Genomic DNA, 26,688 nt, shown 5'->3' on the forward strand with positions numbered 1-26,688 from the left:
ATACTACTACTATCTTTCCTCTCTCTCCCTCTTTTGTCTGTGATACCTATGACTGCCCCCCCGGTCCCTCAAAAAATCCTTGATACGCGCCTGTTCGTAACGTAACATTTAGAAACTAAGTAAGTAACATGCTCAAGTTTTTATTAAGTTATGCTACTTATCGGAAAAGCGTTGCTACTTGATTTTGCACCATGGCTTTCATTTTCCTATTTCTGTTGTTATTTTCTGTGCGTGCGGAATGCCAAAGAGATCAATACCAGGACCCCTGTTAATCTACCTTCCAAGCAGACGTACTCCTCCACGTTCTTTTCCATCAATGGGTAACATTCACGATCGTCAGGGCATGGACTGAACTCGCAAGGATTCTAAGTTTACAAAAGGAAAAATATCAGGCGCGTACAACACGTAGGGGGGGCGCAATGTGCCCCCCCCCCTTGGCGGCCAAAAGTGGGTCTCGTGTCTGACTTTTGTCACGAATTGTTTGGTGCTGTAATAAAATCTATATCACTGTGGTTTACTTGCTGATTGTTTAGTGTCTTGAAACAATTTTAGTGCTTGCAAATAAGTAGAGCTTCAAGGATTTTGAATGATAAGGCGATTTAGCTGCTGGAAAACATCGCAAGCACATAAAAAATTCGCAGAACATTGAAAACGGCAGTAAAAAAGCAAACAAGCACATAAAAAAGCAAGCGATGATAAAAGCGAGCAACTCTTGAGTAGCAGCCAAACAAACATACATTGTTACCATGGTTACCTTAAAAGGACAATAGCTTAATCCCGGCCTGGGCACTAAGCCGGTTGCGTTCATCGCGTGATCAGTAAAGCTGAGTTCACACGTTCTTTTACCATTTGCGTCTTGTTCGCCGATGTTGTAGGAGAGACAGCTAAAATCATTGTAACATTGGATTTCGCATGTCTGGTCCGCACCTATAACTATGGCTCGCAGGATGTTTTCGTCCGTCATGGATTTATTTTCAATGCACTTCAAGATCTCCAAATTTCGGCAGGTACTGAGAACTGAAAATAGATCAGGAACATGGAATGTGCTTGTCTTCTTTATTCCTTTTGTTTAACGTTATAGGGGTCATAGAAACACCGCCCCCAGCACCATCCTAGACCGACAAAATATATGGGTAATTTACTAATTAAAGAAAATACTAGACTTGATCCATATTATATCTTCGCAACCAAGAATCAACTGCATGGTGGGACTGTTTGTCCAACCAAGAAATAGCAAAGTTCAAATTGTATGATTGTGTTAACTGACATTTTATCGTTCTTTTGTTCGTGTAGTATAAAGTAGTAAAGTTAAGTAACTGAAATTTGTGCATCAAATTCCCTTTTATTAAACGTGAAGAGATTATAATTCAAAATAATAATAATTCAGAATCTTCTTAATTCAGAATATCAGCCACCCGGAGTGCCCCCCCCCCCCCCTCGCCTTAAAGAAGACAAACAGTATCTGTTTGTAGAATAAACTTAAAGAGGTATATTTGCCCCATTGAAATCTCCACCAAACGACCTTCGACAGCAGCCCTTCAGAGTTTACAATTCAATCCGTGGGGAGTCTGGAGCAAAACGTCAGGGGTAAGTCTATTTTTGTCTGACTTAGGGAGATATTTACAAAAGGCGTTAAATTTGATTGATCGATTGATTCAATACCAAGCACGACTTACTTATTCTCTGCCTCTGGTTTCTATAAATAATTGATGGACAACATTTGACAGTTTAGCATTTTTCATTATCTTTCTAAAAACCTGTAAACTTGCGAAACTCAGTGCTTGTGATCCAGATTCTAAATTAAAAAAAATACATAAAGTTCATCAAGGTTGATAATTGGCTTTCACTTCCACTCACTAAAATCAACAGAAAATCAATAAAATGTCCAAGATTCTTTTTTTAAAACCTGGAAACACCAGAAATACAGTGTCGGAGATTCGATATCCAAAAAAAATTAAATTTATCTGGGCTGGAAAAGTACATGGTCAGCTTATCTTCGCAAACGGTATTTTCTAAAAAAAACTTAAGAGTTTAGTGCTTATGGTCCTAATTCTAAATTGAAAAACTCATAACTTTTATAAGTTTAACACGGATATTGACATCGACTCACTCACGCAACTCAACAAAAAAATGACAAAAAATTATTGGCGTCTAGGAAATTTTTTAAGGCTTTTGAGTCAATAACACCTTTAGTTTACTGGACGCCACCATTCATTGCTAAGTTGCACTTGTTTAACTTACCAAGATCGACTTGATAAAACCCGAAAATAAAGACCAGAGCCATCTGAAAAGTTTTACATAGCCCTTCTAGTTGCTCCATTATTCACAGGACTCCCACAAGCCTTCTCTTAACAAAAACAACCGCATCTTATTAACTTTGCTTGGATAAGTCCTCGCGAAGTAAAGCTACGAATTATCCAGTAGTTACATCACTAAGGTATTATTGTCTTGTTTTTGATGCTTCAATCAGAATCAGTGATTATGGAATAGCCCAATTTCTAGTTCCACTATGACCGCTGGACTTACAGACTAAGGATGCATAAATACAGTGTAAGCCTCGACTTGAGGCAAATTTCGTGCGCATACCAGCTCTGGAACTTGGAATAAAACAAAGCAAAAACCTGTGAATACTTCATGATCCTGCTGGTATTTGCAATCGATTCAATTGAAACCGAGGCTGGCACTGTATTTATGCGTCCTCTGTGCCTATGGCCAGCAGGCACAACGGAACTCGAGACTGGACTATTACCGGGAAAGAATGGCATTAAGACCTGCGTTTTGAAACAACAGAATCAAAATCAAGATCTTCCAATTGTATTTATCATCATCATCATTATTATTATTATTGTCATAATAATTATTATCATTTTATCATTATCATCATCGTCTTTAAAGTCTTCGTTTATTATTATTATTATTATTATTATTATTATTATTATTATTATTATTATTATTATTATTATTATTATTATTATTATTATTATTGTTATTATTGTTATTATTGTTATTATTATTATTATTATTATTATTATTATTATTATTATTATTATTATTATTATTATTATTATTATTATTATTATTATTATTATTATTATTATTATTATTATTATTATTATTGTTGTTGTTGTTGTTGTTGTTGTTGTTGTTGTTGTTGTTGTTGTTGTTATTATTATCTTAACTATGAAAGATAATCTCTCGGGCGCAAATGCTTTTGATTGGTCGCTCGAGCGGTATGACCAGGAGATACCAGAATACTCAGCCTAGCTCCAGGTCTTCGAACCGGATTTTCTAAGGAGATGAACTTTTACAAAGCGTGGGGTCTGTGACGATGTGTTCCTGTGACGTCATGCTCTACCGACTACAGAAATCCCGACAAGAAGCCAGGGTAAGAACACGTGAGACTTGATTACCACAGGAATCCCATTCAGAACCGGGGTAAGAACACGTGGGACTTAGCTGAGAAGAATTCACAGTGCATATCACTAAAGCGTGTTATAAGAACACGTGAGACTTAGTTGACCATCATGGCGGCCAGTCACGTCTCCCTGAGCTCTGTCATCATTTTTTTTAGCTATACGATCCTTGCTACTTTTTGCTCAGCCATTGCTAATCGCAATGGCAAAGAGACGTCATTCTATTTATGGAGATTTTGCAAAGTAGGTTTCTCTAATAGGCCTGATTTCGGGAATCAACATCATTCCCTGTTTCGTCTAAGACGAGACTTCACCAGATCAAACTGCTACTTCGTTGGGCTTCTGCTTCTCTGCGGAGATGTTGCATCCCATCCTGGCCCACGGGCGTTCTCTAGAGGAAAAAGTAATTGCTGTACCACCGTGAAATGCTTGTATATGAACTCTAGGAGCGTCGCTAAAAAACGGAGCGAACTCCAAGCACTTCCCATTGGCAAGGACTTAATATTCCGTGTGGAGTCTTGGCTGAATCCAAATTATCTGCACTGCGAATTACTCCCTAGTTCCGCGGACTACTTCATCCACAGAAGTGACAGACAGTCCCGTAGATTAGGAGGAGGAGTGTTCCTGGCGGTCAAAAACAGTATCGTGAGCCTCCGTCGATGTGATTTTGAAACCGACGCTGAACTTTTAGCATGCGAGCTCTGTCCCAACTCACGATGCAAGATTCTGGCTATCATTTATTACCGACCGCAGGACACTGACCTAGAGTATCTAAAACAACTCAAGAAAACTCTGCGCCTAGCTTCTAAAGCGAAATTTGCATAATAGATAAAGAGATAAAAAGTGTCTGAGTTTCGAGAGGATACCGTTATTTCTAGAGATTCGTGTAAATACGTAGGAGATATGGTGCTTGAAGGAAACTGTCTCATCTAGTAGCACTCTTAAATATCTAATATATTTCTTACGCTCTAGAGGTTGACTTCCGATTTTTAAATCTACCTCGTCATATTTTTTTCCTAACTTACTTAATTATCATAAAATTAGCTTTAGTTAAGTTGATGGATAGTTTATTAATCGCACCAATCCTTGACTTTTCCTAATTCTCTGTTCATGAGCTTTTCTAAGGTTTTGAGATCACTTGCAGACGCAAACACGTTTTAGTGTCGCCAGCAAAAATTCGATAAAACAAAGCATCGGTGCAGCTAGGCATATCATTAATATAGATTAGAAAGAGGATCGGTCCTTGACTCCCATAAAGCCTGTGGAACGGATCAAATCCCTGGGATTCTGCTGAAAAACACCGCTCATCAAATCGCATCATCGTTATGTCGGTTGTTTAATCTGTCGCTTTCTCTTGGATCCGTTCCCTCGCTTTGAAAGGTCGCAAATGTCACACCTGTCTTTAAAAAGGATGACCCCACCCTGGCAGAAAACTACAGGCCTATCTCCCTTCTGTGTATCCTGTCAAGAGTTCTTGAACGCTGCGTCTTCAAGCGCTGCTTCGACTTCATTACCCCCCATATTTACCAGCTTCAACACGGATTCCTTAAGGGAAAATCCACCGTGACGCAACTTGTTGAAGTCTATCATGACATCGTAGACAGACTAGCAGGGGGGAAGGACATTGATGTCATTCACCTAGACCTTTCCAAGGCCTCATCATCTGCTTATTTCCAAGCTGCAGCAGTATGGAGTCACGGGTTCTCTGCTGAAATGGTTTGTGTCCTACCTAACGGGGGAAGGAGGCAGCGTGTTGTCCTCGATGGTGTGTCCTCCTCTTGGCTGTCAGTGACCTCAGGGGTCCCACACGGATCTATCCTTGGGCCCCTGTTGTTCCTAGTATATGCCAACGATATGCCTAACTAGTGCATCAAGGCTCAAACATCGCTCTTTATGCTGATGATTCTAAGCTCTACCGCTCTATAGACACTGCAAGTTCCTCAACCTCGTTGCAGGCTGACCTTGACTCCCTGTACAGCTGGAGTCTAGAGCACGGCATGGAGTTTAGTGCATCTAAGTGTAAAGTGGTGCACATGTCAAAGAAGCGTTCCACCAAGCGTACTCCGTACCCTTACCAACTATGCGGTCGCACCCTGGATCCAGTAGCGCAGGTGACTGACCTCGGCGTTACAATTACCAAAGATCTGTCTTGGGGTCCTCACATCGAGCCTATGTGCGCAAAAGCAAACAGGGTGCTTGGACTAGTGAAGCGGGTCTGTTCTGATATCCTCGACCCAACTACAAGACAGCTGCTGTACTGCACCCTTGTAAGGCCCCACCTGGAATATGCTTCTTGCATTTGGTCGCCTTCGACAGGCAAGCACAAAGCTCTGATTGAGAACATCCAGCGTCGAGCATCCAAGTTTATTTTGAACTATCCCGCCGATGTTTCATACACAGAAAACTCTTAAGCTCCTTCCATTAGAATATTGAAGAGACATAACCGATCTAGTTCTGTTATTTAAAATAAAAAATGGTGATGTGAGCATTAATTTAGCTAGCCTCCTTTTTTCCAGCCACGTCCCGTTACTCGAAATTACCATCCTAACAATTACCGCCCTTGTTTCACTCACAACCAAAATTATTACAGGAATTCGTATTTCCCTAGAACTGTCAAACTTTGGAATAGTCTTCCTTCACTATGTCTTTCAGAAATCAGCTGACAACTCACTATTTAGAGAAACTTGCTTTTTACCAACCTCCATAATCTCGTAGAGCTTAAATTTATGTAATTCAATTTTTATTTTCGTTTAAGAATTTTTATTGTTTGTAATTTGTTGAGAAAGAATTTCAATTGGGGCTTTCGCCCTGTTTTCTTCTCCCGTCACATTGTTTTTTATTTTCTTTATTTTGTTTATTTCCTATTGTAAACCGTTAGTATTTTTGTGTGACAAAGCCAATAAACCGAGAAGTTTTTACAGTGCATATCACTAAAGCGTGTTATAAAGAACACGTGGGACTTAGCTGAGAAGTATTTACAGTGCATATCACTAAAGCGTGTTATAAAAGCACGTGGGACTTGAGAAGTATTTACAGTGTATATCACTATAGCGTGTTAGAAGAACATGTGGGACTTAGCTGAGAAGTATTAATTTGCCTGTTTCTGGAGGCCAAAGCTTTTGCACTATATGTGATGGTAAATGAAGTGTGGCTATGCAGTGTTATTTCACATTTTCCAGAGCACATCCATAAAGCCCGCAGGGAGATGTGCCCATGCCAGGTCCACACTATACTATACTAATATCAGTCAGACAGGACAGCATCTTATAGACCACATCCATACAGCTCAGCCCGCAGGGAGATGTGCCCATGCCAGGTCAACACTATACTATACTAATATCAGTCAGACAGGACAGCATCTTATAGACCACATCCATACAGCTCAGCTCGCAGGGAGATGTGGTTATGCCAGGTCCACACTATACTATACAAATATCCGTCAGACAGGACAGCATCTTGTTATATACCACATCCATACAGCTCAGCTCGCAGGAAGATGTGCCTATGCCAGGTCCACACTATACTATACAAATATCAGTCAGACAGGACAACATCTTATAGACCACATCCATACAGCTCAGCTCGCAGGGAGATGTGCCCATTCCAGGTCCGAGCGATGATGCGGACGTAGCGTACTTTTGGGTGGTAGCGTAGCTGATGAGAGACCACGGTGGTCTGTTTATAGTTGCCAAGGAATACCTGAAACGTGATACACAATCCAGTACTGTATAACTCTGGAAACTCAAACCCACATGGGAGAGGATGAAAAGGTCAAATAAGCGCGAGGCATTTTGGTTACACTCTTTTATAATAATGTCTAATTTTCAGTTGAGGCCGGGCCGTTCTTTCTTTTGGAGCATTATAATACTGAATATGTTCTTAACGATGGTCTTACATTTTAGTGTATATAAGAACATAATACCGAATGAATTATCAGGAAAAAAATAACACTATAAATCCAATCACATACTTTCACGAATCTCGCAATTTGATTGGCTGCCGTACTCGCTATCTATTGAGCCATAGATAGAGCGAACAAGCCGGTGTTTTCGCTCAAAACAGATCATTTATTACTGAGAATTATTAAAATATAGAGGTAGGTAGAATATAAGGTAGAATGTGATTGGATTTATACTAAAACAATTAGACTACTCGTAGTCTTATAGCAATAAATAGGTTGTTACTATAAGCACAACTTGATTCTGCGTTTTAGAATGCATCAGGACTAAAAAAATCTGCTATCTGAGCCTCGGCATGTTCTTAGCATGTTCTTAAAATTTGGCGAAATATCAGGCTGGACGTTCTTATAAAATGGTTCTTATAAAAAAAAAGAGTGTAATCGAGTAAAAATCAACTCTAAAACAGTTGTTAATCAGAGTAGGCGGAGAGTAACTGCCCAACCGCACACAAAATGGCGGTTGGATGGCTGGTTTCTAATAAAAAAGCTGTCCGTCGTCTGCAAACGTCTTTAAGTAGAACAAATGCACCGACCACTAACTTTTGCGTGCCCCTGTTTAGCGTAGTAAGGAGTCCAAGCTTGACCATCCCTACTGTGGCTCAACTCGTACGATGTGACCCACTGGGGGTAATCTCCCCTGCCTTGTGTCGCAACCTAGCGTTAATCATAATCATAATCGATCATCAGCATCATTACTATCATTTTCGTCATCATTCATTGTCATCATTACCATCATCATCATCATCATCATCATCATCATCATTATCATCGTCGTCGTCGTCGTCGTCATCACCATCATCCAATCAGCACAGTAATCATGAAACCATTACCACTATCATTTTTCACTATCATCATCTATTTTCTTCAACATTTTCTGAACGCTTTAACTTATCATTATCATCATCAACATTATCATGGTTATTATCATAATACAATCAGCACAGTAATCATGAAATCATTACCACTATCACTCATCACTATCATCATCTGTTTTCATCAACGTTTTCTGAACGCTTTAACTCAGCTTTTGAAAAAGCAAAACTACCCCCTTACTAATATTTATTATTTAGAGCCTTATGTGTGGCGCCTTTTTGACATCATGTTACCCACCTTGGTTAGCAGCACCTCTCTTCCGATATCCACCTGCAGGTACTCGCCGACTGCATTTCTTCCTGCGCTCCAGGCCTCTGGCCACCAGGTGTTTGTAAAGTTGAGCCGTCCTCTCTCGGGGCCATACATCCTACCATAATAGGACGAAGAGGTCATCGCGGAGTCAGGAATCTCTCCAGACTGAAGGCCGAGGGGCTTTCCTGGGCTGCAGCCTGAAAACCAAACAAAAGGTTATATTTAGTAGAAAAATTCCACATAATCGTTCATTGATATTATTTAGGTAAAACAGTGAAAAAAAAAACAGGCTTCCAGCTTAAAAAACAGATCTGAAATTGTATTTGTTAATATTTTGAAGATCAAGCATGAGGCCGCAGTAACAAAGCATGTCTATGTCTATTTCTACAAGGCCAGCACCACCCCCCTTGTTCGACAAAAGTGTTCGCTTTATAAATACTACTACTATCTTTCCTCTCTCTCCCTCTTTTGTCTGTGATACCTATGACTGCCCCCCCGGTCCCTCAAAAAATCCTTGATACGCGCCTGTTCGTAACGTAACATTTAGAAACTAAGTAAGTAACATGCTCAAGTTTTTATTAAGTTATGCTACTTATCGGAAAAGCGTTGCTACTTGATTTTGCACCATGGCTTTCATTTTCCTATTTCTGTTGTTATTTTCTGTGCGTGCGGAATGCCAAAGAGATCAATACCAGGACCCCTGTTAATCTACCTTCCAAGCAGACGTACTCCTCCACGTTCTTTTCCATCAATGGGTAACATTCACGATCGTCAGGGCATGGACTGAACTCGCAAGGATTCTAAGTTTACAAAAGGAAAAATATCAGGCGCGTACAACACGTAGGGGGGGCGCAATGTGCCCCCCCCCCTTGGCGGCCAAAAGTGGGTCTCGTGTCTGACTTTTGTCACGAATTGTTTGGTGCTGTAATAAAATCTATATCACTGTGGTTTACTTGCTGATTGTTTAGTGTCTTGAAACAATTTTAGTGCTTGCAAATAAGTAGAGCTTCAAGGATTTTGAATGATAAGGCGATTTAGCTGCTGGAAAACATCGCAAGCACATAAAAAATTCGCAGAACATTGAAAACGGCAGTAAAAAAGCAAACAAGCACATAAAAAAGCAAGCGATGATAAAAGCGAGCAACTCTTGAGTAGCAGCCAAACAAACATACATTGTTACCATGGTTACCTTAAAAGGACAATAGCTTAATCCCGGCCTGGGCACTAAGCCGGTTGCGTTCATCGCGTGATCAGTAAAGCTGAGTTCACACGTTCTTTTACCATTTGCGTCTTGTTCGCCGATGTTGTAGGAGAGACAGCTAAAATCATTGTAACATTGGATTTCGCATGTCTGGTCCGCACCTATAACTATGGCTCGCAGGATGTTTTCGTCCGTCATGGATTTATTTTCAATGCACTTCAAGATCTCCAAATTTCGGCAGGTACTGAGAACTGAAAATAGATCAGGAACATGGAATGTGCTTGTCTTCTTTATTCCTTTTGTTTAACGTTATAGGGGTCATAGAAACACCGCCCCCAGCACCATCCTAGACCGACAAAATATATGGGTAATTTACTAATTAAAGAAAATACTAGACTTGATCCATATTATATCTTCGCAACCAAGAATCAACTGCATGGTGGGACTGTTTGTCCAACCAAGAAATAGCAAAGTTCAAATTGTATGATTGTGTTAACTGACATTTTATCGTTCTTTTGTTCGTGTAGTATAAAGTAGTAAAGTTAAGTAACTGAAATTTGTGCATCAAATTCCCTTTTATTAAACGTGAAGAGATTATAATTCAAAATAATAATAATTCAGAATCTTCTTAATTCAGAATATCAGCCACCCGGAGTGCCCCCCCCCCCCCCTCGCCTTAAAGAAGACAAACAGTATCTGTTTGTAGAATAAACTTAAAGAGGTATATTTGCCCCATTGAAATCTCCACCAAACGACCTTCGACAGCAGCCCTTCAGAGTTTACAATTCAATCCGTGGGGAGTCTGGAGCAAAACGTCAGGGGTAAGTCTATTTTTGTCTGACTTAGGGAGATATTTACAAAAGGCGTTAAATTTGATTGATCGATTGATTCAATACCAAGCACGACTTACTTATTCTCTGCCTCTGGTTTCTATAAATAATTGATGGACAACATTTGACAGTTTAGCATTTTTCATTATCTTTCTAAAAACCTGTAAACTTGCGAAACTCAGTGCTTGTGATCCAGATTCTAAATTAAAAAAAATACATAAAGTTCATCAAGGTTGATAATTGGCTTTCACTTCCACTCACTAAAATCAACAGAAAATCAATAAAATGTCCAAGATTCTTTTTTTAAAACCTGGAAACACCAGAAATACAGTGTCGGAGATTCGATATCCAAAAAAAATTAAATTTATCTGGGCTGGAAAAGTACATGGTCAGCTTATCTTCGCAAACGGTATTTTCTAAAAAAAACTTAAGAGTTTAGTGCTTATGGTCCTAATTCTAAATTGAAAAACTCATAACTTTTATAAGTTTAACACGGATATTGACATCGACTCACTCACGCAACTCAACAAAAAAATGACAAAAAATTATTGGCGTCTAGGAAATTTTTTAAGGCTTTTGAGTCAATAACACCTTTAGTTTACTGGACGCCACCATTCATTGCTAAGTTGCACTTGTTTAACTTACCAAGATCGACTTGATAAAACCCGAAAATAAAGACCAGAGCCATCTGAAAAGTTTTACATAGCCCTTCTAGTTGCTCCATTATTCACAGGACTCCCACAAGCCTTCTCTTAACAAAAACAACCGCATCTTATTAACTTTGCTTGGATAAGTCCTCGCGAAGTAAAGCTACGAATTATCCAGTAGTTACATCACTAAGGTATTATTGTCTTGTTTTTGATGCTTCAATCAGAATCAGTGATTATGGAATAGCCCAATTTCTAGTTCCACTATGACCGCTGGACTTACAGACTAAGGATGCATAAATACAGTGTAAGCCTCGACTTGAGGCAAATTTCGTGCGCATACCAGCTCTGGAACTTGGAATAAAACAAAGCAAAAACCTGTGAATACTTCATGATCCTGCTGGTATTTGCAATCGATTCAATTGAAACCGAGGCTGGCACTGTATTTATGCGTCCTCTGTGCCTATGGCCAGCAGGCACAACGGAACTCGAGACTGGACTATTACCGGGAAAGAATGGCATTAAGACCTGCGTTTTGAAACAACAGAATCAAAATCAAGATCTTCCAATTGTATTTATCATCATCATCATTATTATTATGATTGTCATAATAATTATTATCATTTTATCATTATCATCATCGTCTTTAAAGTCTTCGTTTATTATTATTATTATTATTATTATTATTATTATTATTATTATTATTATTATTATTATTATTATTATTATTATTATTATTATTATTGTTATTATTGTTATTATTGTTATTATTATTATTATTATTATTATTATTATTATTATTATTATTATTATTATTATTATTATTATTATTATTATTATTATTATTATTATTATTATTATTATTATTGTTGTTGTTGTTGTTGTTGTTGTTGTTGTTGTTGTTGTTGTTGTTGTTGTTGTTATTATTATCTTAACTATGAAAGATAATCTCTCGGGCGCAAATGCTTTTGATTGGTCGCTCGAGCGGTATGACCAGGAGATACCAGAATACTCAGCCTAGCTCCAGGTCTTCGAACCGGATTTTCTAAGGAGATGAACTTTTACAAAGCGTGGGGTCTGTGACGATGTGTTCCTGTGACGTCATGCTCTACCGACTACAGAAATCCCGACAAGAAGCCAGGGTAAGAACACGTGAGACTTGATTACCACAGGAATCCCATTCAGAACCGGGGTAAGAACACGTGGGACTTAGCTGAGAAGAATTCACAGTGCATATCACTAAAGCGTGTTATAAGAACACGTGAGACTTAGTTGACCATCATGGCGGCCAGTCACGTCTCCCTGAGCTCTGTCATCATTTTTTTTAGCTATACGATCCTTGCTACTTTTTGCTCAGCCATTGCTAATCGCAATGGCAAAGAGACGTCATTCTATTTATGGAGATTTTGCAAAGTAGGTTTCTCTAATAGGCCTGATTTCGGGAATCAACATCATTCCCTGTTTCGTCTAAGACGAGACTTCACCAGATCAAACTGCTACTTCGTTGGGCTTCTGCTTCTCTGCGGAGATGTTGCATCCCATCCTGGCCCACGGGCGTTCTCTAGAGGAAAAAGTAATTGCTGTACCACCGTGAAATGCTTGTATATGAACTCTAGGAGCGTCGCTAAAAAACGGAGCGAACTCCAAGCACTTCCCATTGGCAAGGACTTAATATTCCGTGTGGAGTCTTGGCTGAATCCAAATTATCTGCACTGCGAATTACTCCCTAGTTCCGCGGACTACTTCATCCACAGAAGTGACAGACAGTCCCGTAGATTAGGAGGAGGAGTGTTCCTGGCGGTCAAAAACAGTATCGTGAGCCTCCGTCGATGTGATTTTGAAACCGACGCTGAACTTTTAGCATGCGAGCTCTGTCCCAACTCACGATGCAAGATTCTGGCTATCATTTATTACCGACCGCAGGACACTGACCTAGAGTATCTAAAACAACTCAAGAAAACTCTGCGCCTAGCTTCTAAAGCGAAATTTGCATAATAGATAAAGAGATAAAAAGTGTCTGAGTTTCGAGAGGATACCGTTATTTCTAGAGATTCGTGTAAATACGTAGGAGATATGGTGCTTGAAGGAAACTGTCTCATCTAGTAGCACTCTTAAATATCTAATATATTTCTTACGCTCTAGAGGTTGACTTCCGATTTTTAAATCTACCTCGTCATATTTTTTTCCTAACTTACTTAATTATCATAAAATTAGCTTTAGTTAAGTTGATGGATAGTTTATTAATCGCACCAATCCTTGACTTTTCCTAATTCTCTGTTCATGAGCTTTTCTAAGGTTTTGAGATCACTTGCAGACGCAAACACGTTTTAGTGTCGCCAGCAAAAATTCGATAAAACAAAGCATCGGTGCAGCTAGGCATATCATTAATATAGATTAGAAAGAGGATCGGTCCTTGACTCCCATAAAGCCTGTGGAACGGATCAAATCCCTGGGATTCTGCTGAAAAACACCGCTCATCAAATCGCATCATCGTTATGTCGGTTGTTTAATCTGTCGCTTTCTCTTGGATCCGTTCCCTCGCTTTGAAAGGTCGCAAATGTCACACCTGTCTTTAAAAAGGATGACCCCACCCTGGCAGAAAACTACAGGCCTATCTCCCTTCTGTGTATCCTGTCAAGAGTTCTTGAACGCTGCGTCTTCAAGCGCTGCTTCGACTTCATTACCCCCCATATTTACCAGCTTCAACACGGATTCCTTAAGGGAAAATCCACCGTGACGCAACTTGTTGAAGTCTATCATGACATCGTAGACAGACTAGCAGGGGGGAAGGACATTGATGTCATTCACCTAGACCTTTCCAAGGCCTCATCATCTGCTTATTTCCAAGCTGCAGCAGTATGGAGTCACGGGTTCTCTGCTGAAATGGTTTGTGTCCTACCTAACGGGGGAAGGAGGCAGCGTGTTGTCCTCGATGGTGTGTCCTCCTCTTGGCTGTCAGTGACCTCAGGGGTCCCACACGGATCTATCCTTGGGCCCCTGTTGTTCCTAGTATATGCCAACGATATGCCTAACTAGTGCATCAAGGCTCAAACATCGCTCTTTATGCTGATGATTCTAAGCTCTACCGCTCTATAGACACTGCAAGTTCCTCAACCTCGTTGCAGGCTGACCTTGACTCCCTGTACAGCTGGAGTCTAGAGCACGGCATGGAGTTTAGTGCATCTAAGTGTAAAGTGGTGCACATGTCAAAGAAGCGTTCCACCAAGCGTACTCCGTACCCTTACCAACTATGCGGTCGCACCCTGGATCCAGTAGCGCAGGTGACTGACCTCGGCGTTACAATTACCAAAGATCTGTCTTGGGGTCCTCACATCGAGCCTATGTGCGCAAAAGCAAACAGGGTGCTTGGACTAGTGAAGCGGGTCTGTTCTGATATCCTCGACCCAACTACAAGACAGCTGCTGTACTGCACCCTTGTAAGGCCCCACCTGGAATATGCTTCTTGCATTTGGTCGCCTTCGACAGGCAAGCACAAAGCTCTGATTGAGAACATCCAGCGTCGAGCATCCAAGTTTATTTTGAACTATCCCGCCGATGTTTCATACACAGAAAACTCTTAAGCTCCTTCCATTAGAATATTGAAGAGACATAACCGATCTAGTTCTGTTATTTAAAATAAAAAATGGTGATGTGAGCATTAATTTAGCTAGCCTCCTTTTTTCCAGCCACGTCCCGTTACTCGAAATTACCATCCTAACAATTACCGCCCTTGTTTCACTCACAACCAAAATTATTACAGGAATTCGTATTTCCCTAGAACTGTCAAACTTTGGAATAGTCTTCCTTCACTATGTCTTTCAGAAATCAGCTGACAACTCACTATTTAGAGAAACTTGCTTTTTACCAACCTCCATAATCTCGTAGAGCTTAAATTTATGTAATTCAATTTTTATTTTCGTTTAAGAATTTTTATTGTTTGTAATTTGTTGAGAAAGAATTTCAATTGGGGCTTTCGCCCTGTTTTCTTCTCCCGTCACATTGTTTTTTATTTTCTTTATTTTGTTTATTTCCTATTGTAAACCGTTAGTATTTTTGTGTGACAAAGCCAATAAACCGAGAAGTTTTTACAGTGCATATCACTAAAGCGTGTTATAAAGAACACGTGGGACTTAGCTGAGAAGTATTTACAGTGCATATCACTAAAGCGTGTTATAAAAGCACGTGGGACTTGAGAAGTATTTACAGTGTATATCACTATAGCGTGTTAGAAGAACATGTGGGACTTAGCTGAGAAGTATTAATTTGCCTGTTTCTGGAGGCCAAAGCTTTTGCACTATATGTGATGGTAAATGAAGTGTGGCTATGCAGTGTTATTTCACATTTTCCAGAGCACATCCATAAAGCCCGCAGGGAGATGTGCCCATGCCAGGTCCACACTATACTATACTAATATCAGTCAGACAGGACAGCATCTTATAGACCACATCCATACAGCTCAGCCCGCAGGGAGATGTGCCCATGCCAGGTCAACACTATACTATACTAATATCAGTCAGACAGGACAGCATCTTATAGACCACATCCATACAGCTCAGCTCGCAGGGAGATGTGGTTATGCCAGGTCCACACTATACTATACAAATATCCGTCAGACAGGACAGCATCTTGTTATATACCACATCCATACAGCTCAGCTCGCAGGAAGATGTGCCTATGCCAGGTCCACACTATACTATACAAATATCAGTCAGACAGGACAACATCTTATAGACCACATCCATACAGCTCAGCTCGCAGGGAGATGTGCCCATTCCAGGTCCGAGCGATGATGCGGACGTAGCGTACTTTTGGGTGGTAGCGTAGCTGATGAGAGACCACGGTGGTCTGTTTATAGTTGCCAAGGAATACCTGAAACGTGATACACAATCCAGTACTGTATAACTCTGGAAACTCAAACCCACATGGGAGAGGATGAAAAGGTCAAATAAGCGCGAGGCATTTTGGTTACACTCTTTTATAATAATGTCTAATTTTCAGTTGAGGCCGGGCCGTTCTTTCTTTTGGAGCATTATAATACTGAATATGTTCTTAACGATGGTCTTACATTTTAGTGTATATAAGAACATAATACCGAATGAATTATCAGGAAAAAAATAACACTATAAATCCAATCACATACTTTCACGAATCTCGCAATTTGATTGGCTGCCGTACTCGCTATCTATTGAGCCATAGATAGAGCGAACAAGCCGGTGTTTTCGCTCAAAACAGATCATTTATTACTGAGAATTATTAAAATATAGAGGTAGGTAGAATATAAGGTAGAATGTGATTGGATTTATACTAAAACAATTAGACTACTCGTAGTCTTATAGCAATAAATAGGTTGTTACTATAAGCACAACTTGATTCTGCGTTTTAGAATGCATCAGGACTAAAAAAATCTGCTATCTGAGCCTCGGCATGTTCTTAGCATGTTCTTAAAATTTGGCGAAATATCAGGCTGGACGTTCTTATAAAATGGTTCTTATAAAAAAAAAGAGTGTAATCGAGTAAAAATCAACTCTAAAACAGTTGTTAATCAGAGTAGGCGGAGAGTAACTGCCCAACCGCACACAAAATGGCGGTTGGATGGCTGGTTTCTAATAAAAAAGCTGTCCGTCGTCTGCAAACGTCTTTAAGTAGAACAAATGCACCGACCACTAACTTTTGCGTGCCCCTGTTTAGCGTAGTAAGGAGTCCAAGCTTGACCATCCCTACTGTGGCTCAACTCGTACGATGTGACCCACTGGGGGTAATCTCCCCTGCCTTGTGTCGCAACCTAGCGTTAATCATAATCATAATCGATCATCAGCATCATTACTATCATTTTCGTCATCATTCATTGTCATCATTACCATCATCATCATCATCATCATCATCATCATCATTATCATCGTCGTCGTCGTCGTCGTCATCACCATCATCCAATCAGCACAGTAATCATGAAACCATTACCACTATCATTTTTCACTATCATCATCTATTTTCTTCAACATTTTCTGAACGCTTTAACTTATCATTATCATCATCAACATTATCATGGTTATTATCATAATACAATCAGCACAGTAATCATGAAATCATTACCACTATCACTCATCACTATCATCATCTGTTTTCATCAACGTTTTCTGAACGCTTTAACTCAGCTTTTGAAAAAGCAAAACTACCCCCTTACTAATATTTATTATTTAGAGCCTTATGTGTGGCGCCTTTTTGACATCATGTTACCCACCTTGGTTAGCAGCACCTCTCTTCCGATATCCACCTGCAGGTACTCGCCGACTGCATTTCTTCCTGCGCTCCAGGCCTCTGGCCACCAGGTGTTTGTAAAGTTGAGCCGTCCTCTCTCGGGGCCATACATCCTACCATAATAGGACGAAGAGGTCATCGCGGAGTCAGGAATCTCTCCAGACTGAAGGCCGAGGGGCTTTCCTGGGCTGCAGCCTGAAAACCAAACAAAAGGTTATATTTAGTAGAAAAATTCCACATAATCGTTCATTGATATTATTTAGGTAAAACAGTGAAAAAAAAAAACAGGCTTCCAGCTTAAAAAACAGATCTGAAATTGTATTTGTTAATATTTTGAAGATCAAGCATGAGGCCGCAGTAACAAAGCATGTCTATGTCTATTTCTACAAGGCCAGCACCACCCCCCTTGTTCGACAAAAGTGTTCGCTTTATAAATACTACTACTATCTTTCCTCTCTCTCCCTCTTTTGTCTGTGATACCTATGACTGCCCCCCCGGTCCCTCAAAAAATCCTTGATACGCGCCTGTTCGTAACGTAACATTTAGAAACTAAGTAAGTAACATGCTCAAGTTTTTATTAAGTTATGCTACTTATCGGAAAAGCGTTGCTACTTGATTTTGCACCATGGCTTTCATTTTCCTATTTCTGTTGTTATTTTCTGTGCGTGCGGAATGCCAAAGAGATCAATACCAGGACCCCTGTTAATCTACCTTCCAAGCAGACGTACTCCTCCACGTTCTTTTCCATCAATGGGTAACATTCACGATCGTCAGGGCATGGACTGAACTCGCAAGGATTCTAAGTTTACAAAAGGAAAAATATCAGGCGCGTACAACACGTAGGGGGGGGGGGGGGGGCAATGTGCGCCCACCCCCTTGGCGGCCAAAAGTGGGTCTCGTGTCTGACTTTTGTCACGAATTGTTTGGTGCTGTAATAAAATCTATATCACTGTGGTTTACTTGCTGATTGTTTAGTGTCTTGAAACAATTTTAGTGCTTGCAAATAAGTAGAGCTTCAAGGATTTTGAATGATAAGGCGATTTAGTTGCTGGAAAACATCGCAAGCACATAAAAAATTCGCAGAACATTGAAAACGGCAGTAAAAAAGCAAACAAGCACATAAAAAAGCAAGCGATGATAAAAGCGAGCAACTCTTGAGTAGCAGCCAAACAAACATACATTGTTACCATGGTTACCTTAAAAGGACAATAGCTTAATCCCGGCCTGGGCACTAAGCCGGTTGCGTTCATCGCGTGATCAGTAAAGCTGAGTTCACACGTTCTTTTACCATTTGCATCTTGTTCGCCGATGTTGTAGGAGAGACAGCTAAAATCATTGTAACATTGGATTTCGCATGTCTGGTCCGCACCTATAACTATGGCTCGCAGGATGTTTTCGTCCGTCATGGATTTATTTTCAATGCACTTCAAGATCTCCAAATTTCGGCAGGTACTGAGAACTGAAAATAGATCAGGAACATGGAATGTGCTTGTCTTCTTTATTCCTTTTGTTTAACGTTATAGGGGTCATAGAAACACCGCCCCCAGCACCATCCTAGACCGACAAAATATATGGGTAATTTACTAATTAAAGAAAATACTAGACTTGATCCATATTATATCTTCGCAACCAAGAATCAACTGCATGGTGGGACTGTTTGTCCAACCAAGAAATAGCAAAGTTCAAATTGTATGATTGTGTTAACTGACATTTTATCGTTCTTTTGTTCGTGTAGTATAAAGTAGTAAAGTTAAGTAACTGAAATTTGTGCATCAAATTCCCTTTTATTAAACGTGAAGAGATTATAATTCAAAATAATAATAATTCAGAATCTTCTTAATTCAGAATATCAGCCACCCGGAGTGCCCCCCCCCCCCTCGCCTTAAAGAAGACAAACAGTATCTGTTTGTAGAATAAACTTAAAGAGGTATATTTGCCCCATTGAAATCTCCACCAAACGACCTTCGACAGCAGCCCTTCAGAGTTTACAATTCAATCCGTGGGGAGTCTGGAGCAAAACGTCAGGGGTAAGTCTATTTTTGTCTGACTTAGGGAGATATTTACAAAAGGCGTTAAATTTGATTGATCGATTGATTCAATACCAAGCACGACTTACTTATTCTCTGCCTCTGGTTTCTATAAATAATTGATGGACAACATTTGACAGTTTAGCATTTTTCATTATCTTTCTAAAAACCTGTAAACTTGCGAAACTCAGTGCTTGTGATCCAGATTCTAAATTAAAAAAAATACATAAAGTTCATCAAGGTTGATAATTGGCTTTCACTTCCACTCACTAAAATCAACAGAAAATCAATAAAATGTCCAAGATTCTTTTTTTAAAACCTGGAAACACCAGAAATACAGTGTCGGAGATTCGATATCCAAAAAAAATTAAATTTATCTGGGCTGGAAAAGTACATGGTCAGCTTATCTTCGCAAACGGTATTTTCTAAAAAAAACTTAAGAGTTTAGTGCTTATGGTCCTAATTCTAAATTGAAAAACTCATAACTTTTATAAGTTTAACACGGATATTGACATCGACTCACTCACGCAACTCAACAAAAAAATGACAAAAAATTATTGGCGTCTAGGAAATTTTTTAAGGCTTTTGAGTCAATAACACCTTTAGTTTACTGGACGCCACCATTCATTGCTAAGTTGCACTTGTTTAACTTACCAAGATCGACTTGATAAAACCCGAAAATAAAGACCAGAGCCATCTGAAAAGTTTTACATAGCCCTTCTAGTTGCTCCATTATTCACAGGACTCCCACAAGCCTTCTCTTAACAAAAACAACCGCATCTTATTAACTTTGCTTGGATAAGTCCTCGCGAAGTAAAGCTACGAATTATCCAGTAGTTACATCACTAAGGTATTATTGTCTTGTTTTTGATGCTTCAATCAGAATCAGTGATTATGGAATAGCCCAATTTCTAGTTCCACTATGACCGCTGGACTTACAGACTAAGGATGCATAAATACAGTGTAAGCCTCGACTTGAGGCAAATTTCGTGCGCATACCAGCTCTGGAACTTGGAATAAAACAAAGCAAAAACCTGTGAATACTTCATGATCCTGCTGGTATTTGCAATCGATTCAATTGAAACCGAGGCTGGCACTGTATTTATGCGTCCTCTGTGCCTATGGCCAGCAGGCACAACGGAACTCGAGACTGGACTATTACCGGGAAAGAATGGCATTAAGACCTGCGTTTTGAAACAACAGAATCAAAATCAAGATCTTCCAATTGTATTTATCATCATCATCATTATTATTATGATTGTCATAATAATTATTATCATTTTATCATTATCATCATCGTCTTTAAAGTCTTCGTTTATTATTATTATTATTATTATTATTATTATTATTATTATTATTATTATTATTATTATTATTATTATTATTATTATTATTATTATTATTGTTATTATTGTTATTATTGTTATTATTATTATTATTATTATTATTATTATTATTATTATTATTATTATTATTATTATTATTATTATTATTATTATTATTATTATTATTATTATTATTATTATTATTATTATTATTATTATTGTTGTTGTTGTTGTTGTTGTTGTTGTTGTTGTTGTTGTTGTTGTTGTTGTTGTTGTTATTATTATCTTAACTATGAAAGATAATCTCTCGGGCGCAAATGCTTTTGATTGGTCGCTCGAGCGGTATGACCAGGAGATACCAGAATACTCAGCCTAGCTCCAGGTCTTCGAACCGGATTTTCTAAGGAGATGAACTTTTACAAAGCGTGGGGTCTGTGACGATGTGTTCCTGTGACGTCATGCTCTACCGACTACAGAAATCCCGACAAGAAGCCAGGGTAAGAACACGTGAGACTTGATTACCACAGGAATCCCATTCAGAACCGGGGTAAGAACACGTGGGACTTAGCTGAGAAGAATTCACAGTGCATATCACTAAAGCGTGTTATAAGAACACGTGAGACTTAGTTGACCATCATGGCGGCCAGTCACGTCTCCCTGAGCTCTGTCATCATTTTTTTTAGCTATACGATCCTTGCTACTTTTTGCTCAGCCATTGCTAATCGCAATGGCAAAGAGACGTCATTCTATTTATGGAGATTTTGCAAAGTAGGTTTCTCTAATAGGCCTGATTTCGGGAATCAACATCATTCCCTGTTTCGTCTAAGACGAGACTTCACCAGATCAAACTGCTACTTCGTTGGGCTTCTGCTTCTCTGCGGAGATGTTGCATCCCATCCTGGCCCACGGGCGTTCTCTAGAGGAAAAAGTAATTGCTGTACCACCGTGAAATGCTTGTATATGAACTCTAGGAGCGTCGCTAAAAAACGGAGCGAACTCCAAGCACTTCCCATTGGCAAGGACTTAATATTCCGTGTGGAGTCTTGGCTGAATCCAAATTATCTGCACTGCGAATTACTCCCTAGTTCCGCGGACTACTTCATCCACAGAAGTGACAGACAGTCCCGTAGATTAGGAGGAGGAGTGTTCCTGGCGGTCAAAAACAGTATCGTGAGCCTCCGTCGATGTGATTTTGAAACCGACGCTGAACTTTTAGCAGCATGCGAGCTCTGTCCCAACTCACGATGCAAGATTCTGGCTATCATTTATTACCGACCGCAGGACACTGACCTAGAGTATCTAAAACAACTCAAGAAAACTCTGCGCCTAGCTTCTAAAGCGAAATTTGCATAATAGATAAAGAGATAAAAAGTGTCTGAGTTTCGAGAGGATACCGTTATTTCTAGAGATTCGTGTAAATACGTAGGAGATATGGTGCTTGAAGGAAACTGTCTCATCTAGTAGCACTCTTAAATATCTAATATATTTCTTACGCTCTAGAGGTTGACTTCCGATTTTTAAATCTACCTCGTCATATTTTTTTCCTAACTTACTTAATTATCATAAAATTAGCTTTAGTTAAGTTGATGGATAGTTTATTAATCGCACCAATCCTTGACTTTTCCTAATTCTCTGTTCATGAGCTTTTCTAAGGTTTTGAGATCACTTGCAGACGCAAACACGTTTTAGTGTCGCCAGCAAAAATTCGATAAAACAAAGCATCGGTGCAGCTAGGCATATCATTAATATAGATTAGAAAGAGGATCGGTCCTTGACTCCCATAAAGCCTGTGGAACGGATCAAATCCCTGGGATTCTGCTGAAAAACACCGCTCATCAAATCGCATCATCGTTATGTCGGTTGTTTAATCTGTCGCTTTCTCTTGGATCCGTTCCCTCGCTTTGAAAGGTCGCAAATGTCACACCTGTCTTTAAAAAGGATGACCCCACCCTGGCAGAAAACTACAGGCCTATCTCCCTTCTGTGTATCCTGTCAAGAGTTCTTGAACGCTGCGTCTTCAAGCGCTGCTTCGACTTCATTACCCCCCATATTTACCAGCTTCAACACGGATTCCTTAAGGGAAAATCCACCGTGACGCAACTTGTTGAAGTCTATCATGACATCGTAGACAGACTAGCAGGGGGGAAGGACATTGATGTCATTCACCTAGACCTTTCCAAGGCCTCATCATCTGCTTATTTCCAAGCTGCAGCAGTATGGAGTCACGGGTTCTCTGCTGAAATGGTTTGTGTCCTACCTAACGGGGGAAGGAGGCAGCGTGTTGTCCTCGATGGTGTGTCCTCCTCTTGGCTGTCAGTGACCTCAGGGGTCCCACACGGATCTATCCTTGGGCCCCTGTTGTTCCTAGTATATGCCAACGATATGCCTAACTAGTGCATCAAGGCTCAAACATCGCTCTTTATGCTGATGATTCTAAGCTCTACCGCTCTATAGACACTGCAAGTTCCTCAACCTCGTTGCAGGCTGACCTTGACTCCCTGTACAGCTGGAGTCTAGAGCACGGCATGGAGTTTAGTGCATCTAAGTGTAAAGTGGTGCACATGTCAAAGAAGCGTTCCACCAAGCGTACTCCGTACCCTTACCAACTATGCGGTCGCACCCTGGATCCAGTAGCGCAGGTGACTGACCTCGGCGTTACAATTACCAAAGATCTGTCTTGGGGTCCTCACATCGAGCCTATGTGCGCAAAAGCAAACAGGGTGCTTGGACTAGTGAAGCGGGTCTGTTCTGATATCCTCGACCCAACTACAAGACAGCTGCTGTACTGCACCCTTGTAAGGCCCCACCTGGAATATGCTTCTTGCATTTGGTCGCCTTCGACAGGCAAGCACAAAGCTCTGATTGAGAACATCCAGCGTCGAGCATCCAAGTTTATTTTGAACTATCCCGCCGATGTTTCATACACAGAAAACTCTTAAGCTCCTTCCATTAGAATATTGAAGAGACATAACCGATCTAGTTCTGTTATTTAAAATAAAAAATGGTGATGTGAGCATTAATTTAGCTAGCCTCCTTTTTTCCAGCCACGTCCCGTTACTCGAAATTACCATCCTAACAATTACCGCCCTTGTTTCACTCACAACCAAAATTATTACAGGAATTCGTATTTCCCTAGAACTGTCAAACTTTGGAATAGTCTTCCTTCACTATGTCTTTCAGAAATCAGCTGACAACTCACTATTTAGAGAAACTTGCTTTTTACCAACCTCCATAATCTCGTAGAGCTTAAATTTATGTAATTCAATTTTTATTTTCGTTTAAGAATTTTTATTGTTTGTAATTTGTTGAGAAAGAATTTCAATTGGGGCTTTCGCCCTGTTTTCTTCTCCCGTCACATTGTTTTTTATTTTCTTTATTTTGTTTATTTCCTATTGTAAACCGTTAGTATTTTTGTGTGACAAAGCCAATAAACCGAGAAGTTTTTACAGTGCATATCACTAAAGCGTGTTATAAAGAACACGTGGGACTTAGCTGAGAAGTATTTACAGTGCATATCACTAAAGCGTGTTATAAAAGCACGTGGGACTTGAGAAGTATTTACAGTGTATATCACTATAGCGTGTTAGAAGAACATGTGGGACTTAGCTGAGAAGTATTAATTTGCCTGTTTCTGGAGGCCAAAGCTTTTGCACTATATGTGATGGTAAATGAAGTGTGGCTATGCAGTGTTATTTCACATTTTCCAGAGCACATCCATAAAGCCCGCAGGGAGATGTGCCCATGCCAGGTCCACACTATACTATACTAATATCAGTCAGACAGGACAGCATCTTATAGACCACATCCATACAGCTCAGCCCGCAGGGAGATGTGCCCATGCCAGGTCAACACTATACTATACTAATATCAGTCAGACAGGACAGCATCTTATAGACCACATCCATACAGCTCAGCTCGCAGGGAGATGTGGTTATGCCAGGTCCACACTATACTATACAAATATCCGTCAGACAGGACAGCATCTTGTTATATACCACATCCATACAGCTCAGCTCGCAGGAAGATGTGCCTATGCCAGGTCCACACTATACTATACAAATATCAGTCAGACAGGACAACATCTTATAGACCACATCCATACAGCTCAGCTCGCAGGGAGATGTGCCCATTCCAGGTCCGAGCGATGATGCGGACGTAGCGTACTTTTGGGTGGTAGCGTAGCTGATGAGAGACCACGGTGGTCTGTTTATAGTTGCCAAGGAATACCTGAAACGTGATACACAATCCAGTACTGTATAACTCTGGAAACTCAAACCCACATGGGAGAGGATGAAAAGGTCAAATAAGCGCGAGGCATTTTGGTTACACTCTTTTATAATAATGTCTAATTTTCAGTTGAGGCCGGGCCGTTCTTTCTTTTGGAGCATTATAATACTGAATATGTTCTTAACGATGGTCTTACATTTTAGTGTATATAAGAACATAATACCGAATGAATTATCAGGAAAAAAATAACACTATAAATCCAATCACATACTTTCACGAATCTCGCAATTTGATTGGCTGCCGTACTCGCTATCTATTGAGCCATAGATAGAGCGAACAAGCCGGTGTTTTCGCTCAAAACAGATCATTTATTACTGAGAATTATTAAAATATAGAGGTAGGTAGAATATAAGGTAGAATGTGATTGGATTTATACTAAAACAATTAGACTACTCGTAGTCTTATAGCAATAAATAGGTTGTTACTATAAGCACAACTTGATTCTGCGTTTTAGAATGCATCAGGACTAAAAAAATCTGCTATCTGAGCCTCGGCATGTTCTTAGCATGTTCTTAAAATTTGGCGAAATATCAGGCTGGACGTTCTTATAAAATGGTTCTTATAAAAAAAAAGAGTGTAATCGAGTAAAAATCAACTCTAAAACAGTTGTTAATCAGAGTAGGCGGAGAGTAACTGCCCGACCGCACACAAAATGGCGGTTGGTTGGCTGGTTTCTAATAAAAAAGCTGTCCGCCGTCTGCAAACGTCTTTAAGTAGAACAAATGCATCGACCACTAACTTTTGCGTGCCCCTGTTTAGCGTAGTAAGGAGTCCAAGCTTGACCATCCCTACTGTGGCTCAACTCGTACGATGTGACCCACTGGGGGTAATCTCCCCTGCCTTGTGTCGCAACCTAGCGTTAATCATAATCATAATCGATCATCAGCATCATTACTATCATTTTCGTCATCATTCATCATCATCATAATCATCATCATCATCATCATCATCATCATCATCATCATCATCATCATCATCATCATCATCATCATCATCATCATCATCATCAAATCAGCACAGTAATCATGAAACCATTACCACTATCATTTTTCACTATCATCATCTGTTTTCTTCAATATTTTCTCACGGTGGGCTAATAAGTGGTCAAAATCGGCGCTTTCGTATTCTCGCGAGCCGGCAAAAAACAGCGGTTATCCATCCAAAAAACACTCGGAGTTAAAAATGGCGGCAAAGGCTGTTACTCTTTTGTAGCTTGAAGCAGTCATAAAAATCCTTGATACATGAGTCCACCTTTTTCATGAAATCCTTCCAAGCTACTTGGCTTGTACTGGTGTATTTCATTAACAACTGTACAAGGGTTTAGAATACCTGTTATTGTCTGAGTGGAATCTATGATTTCTCTATTTTTATTATTCTGGATTGCTTTTACTTAAAAAAGCTTTATTTTTACTTGCTATTCCAAGTCCTTGTTAGCCGTCTTCCTCTTCTATGCCTTATCTTGTGAATGCCATAAAAGGTGATAACTCTAGTTCATGATACCCAAAAAACTATATCAACCAAAATATATTCAACTATATCAATTAAAAAATTATGTGAACATAGTTTTCCTTACATGTCCTAAAATCATTTTTGGTTTGTTGTGAACAGACACATCATTTA

The 26,688-nt window shown here is 39.8% G+C and overlaps 1 protein-coding gene across 1 annotated transcript in view; it reads right to left on the reverse strand.

The window, feature by feature from the left end:
* LOC5504710 overlaps positions 1–26,688 on the reverse strand; it is a 55,221-nt gene that overhangs the window by 23,901 nt on the left and 4,632 nt on the right. The window contains exons 5-21 of the mRNA XM_048722106.1: positions 25,808–25,921; positions 24,868–25,008; positions 20,111–20,153; positions 18,626–18,888; positions 18,141–18,228; positions 17,413–17,624; positions 16,843–16,956; positions 15,903–16,043; positions 11,173–11,215; positions 9,686–9,948; positions 9,209–9,296; positions 8,482–8,693; positions 7,912–8,025; positions 6,972–7,112; positions 2,242–2,284; positions 755–1,017; positions 278–365 (exon numbers count right to left, since the gene is read on the reverse strand). Of these exons, the coding sequence (XP_048578063.1) occupies positions 278–365; positions 755–1,017; positions 2,242–2,284; positions 6,972–7,112; positions 7,912–8,025; positions 8,482–8,693; positions 9,209–9,296; positions 9,686–9,948; positions 11,173–11,215; positions 15,903–16,043; positions 16,843–16,956; positions 17,413–17,624; positions 18,141–18,228; positions 18,626–18,888; positions 20,111–20,153; positions 24,868–25,008; positions 25,808–25,921 (2,371 nt within the window). The remainder of the gene's footprint in view (positions 1–277; positions 366–754; positions 1,018–2,241; positions 2,285–6,971; positions 7,113–7,911; positions 8,026–8,481; positions 8,694–9,208; positions 9,297–9,685; positions 9,949–11,172; positions 11,216–15,902; positions 16,044–16,842; positions 16,957–17,412; positions 17,625–18,140; positions 18,229–18,625; positions 18,889–20,110; positions 20,154–24,867; positions 25,009–25,807; positions 25,922–26,688) is intronic.

This window comes from Nematostella vectensis, chromosome 14 (genome assembly GCF_932526225.1).
Source record: "Nematostella vectensis chromosome 14, jaNemVect1.1, whole genome shotgun sequence".
In the NCBI taxonomy this organism is placed as follows: Eukaryota; Metazoa; Cnidaria; class Anthozoa; order Actiniaria; family Edwardsiidae; genus Nematostella; species Nematostella vectensis.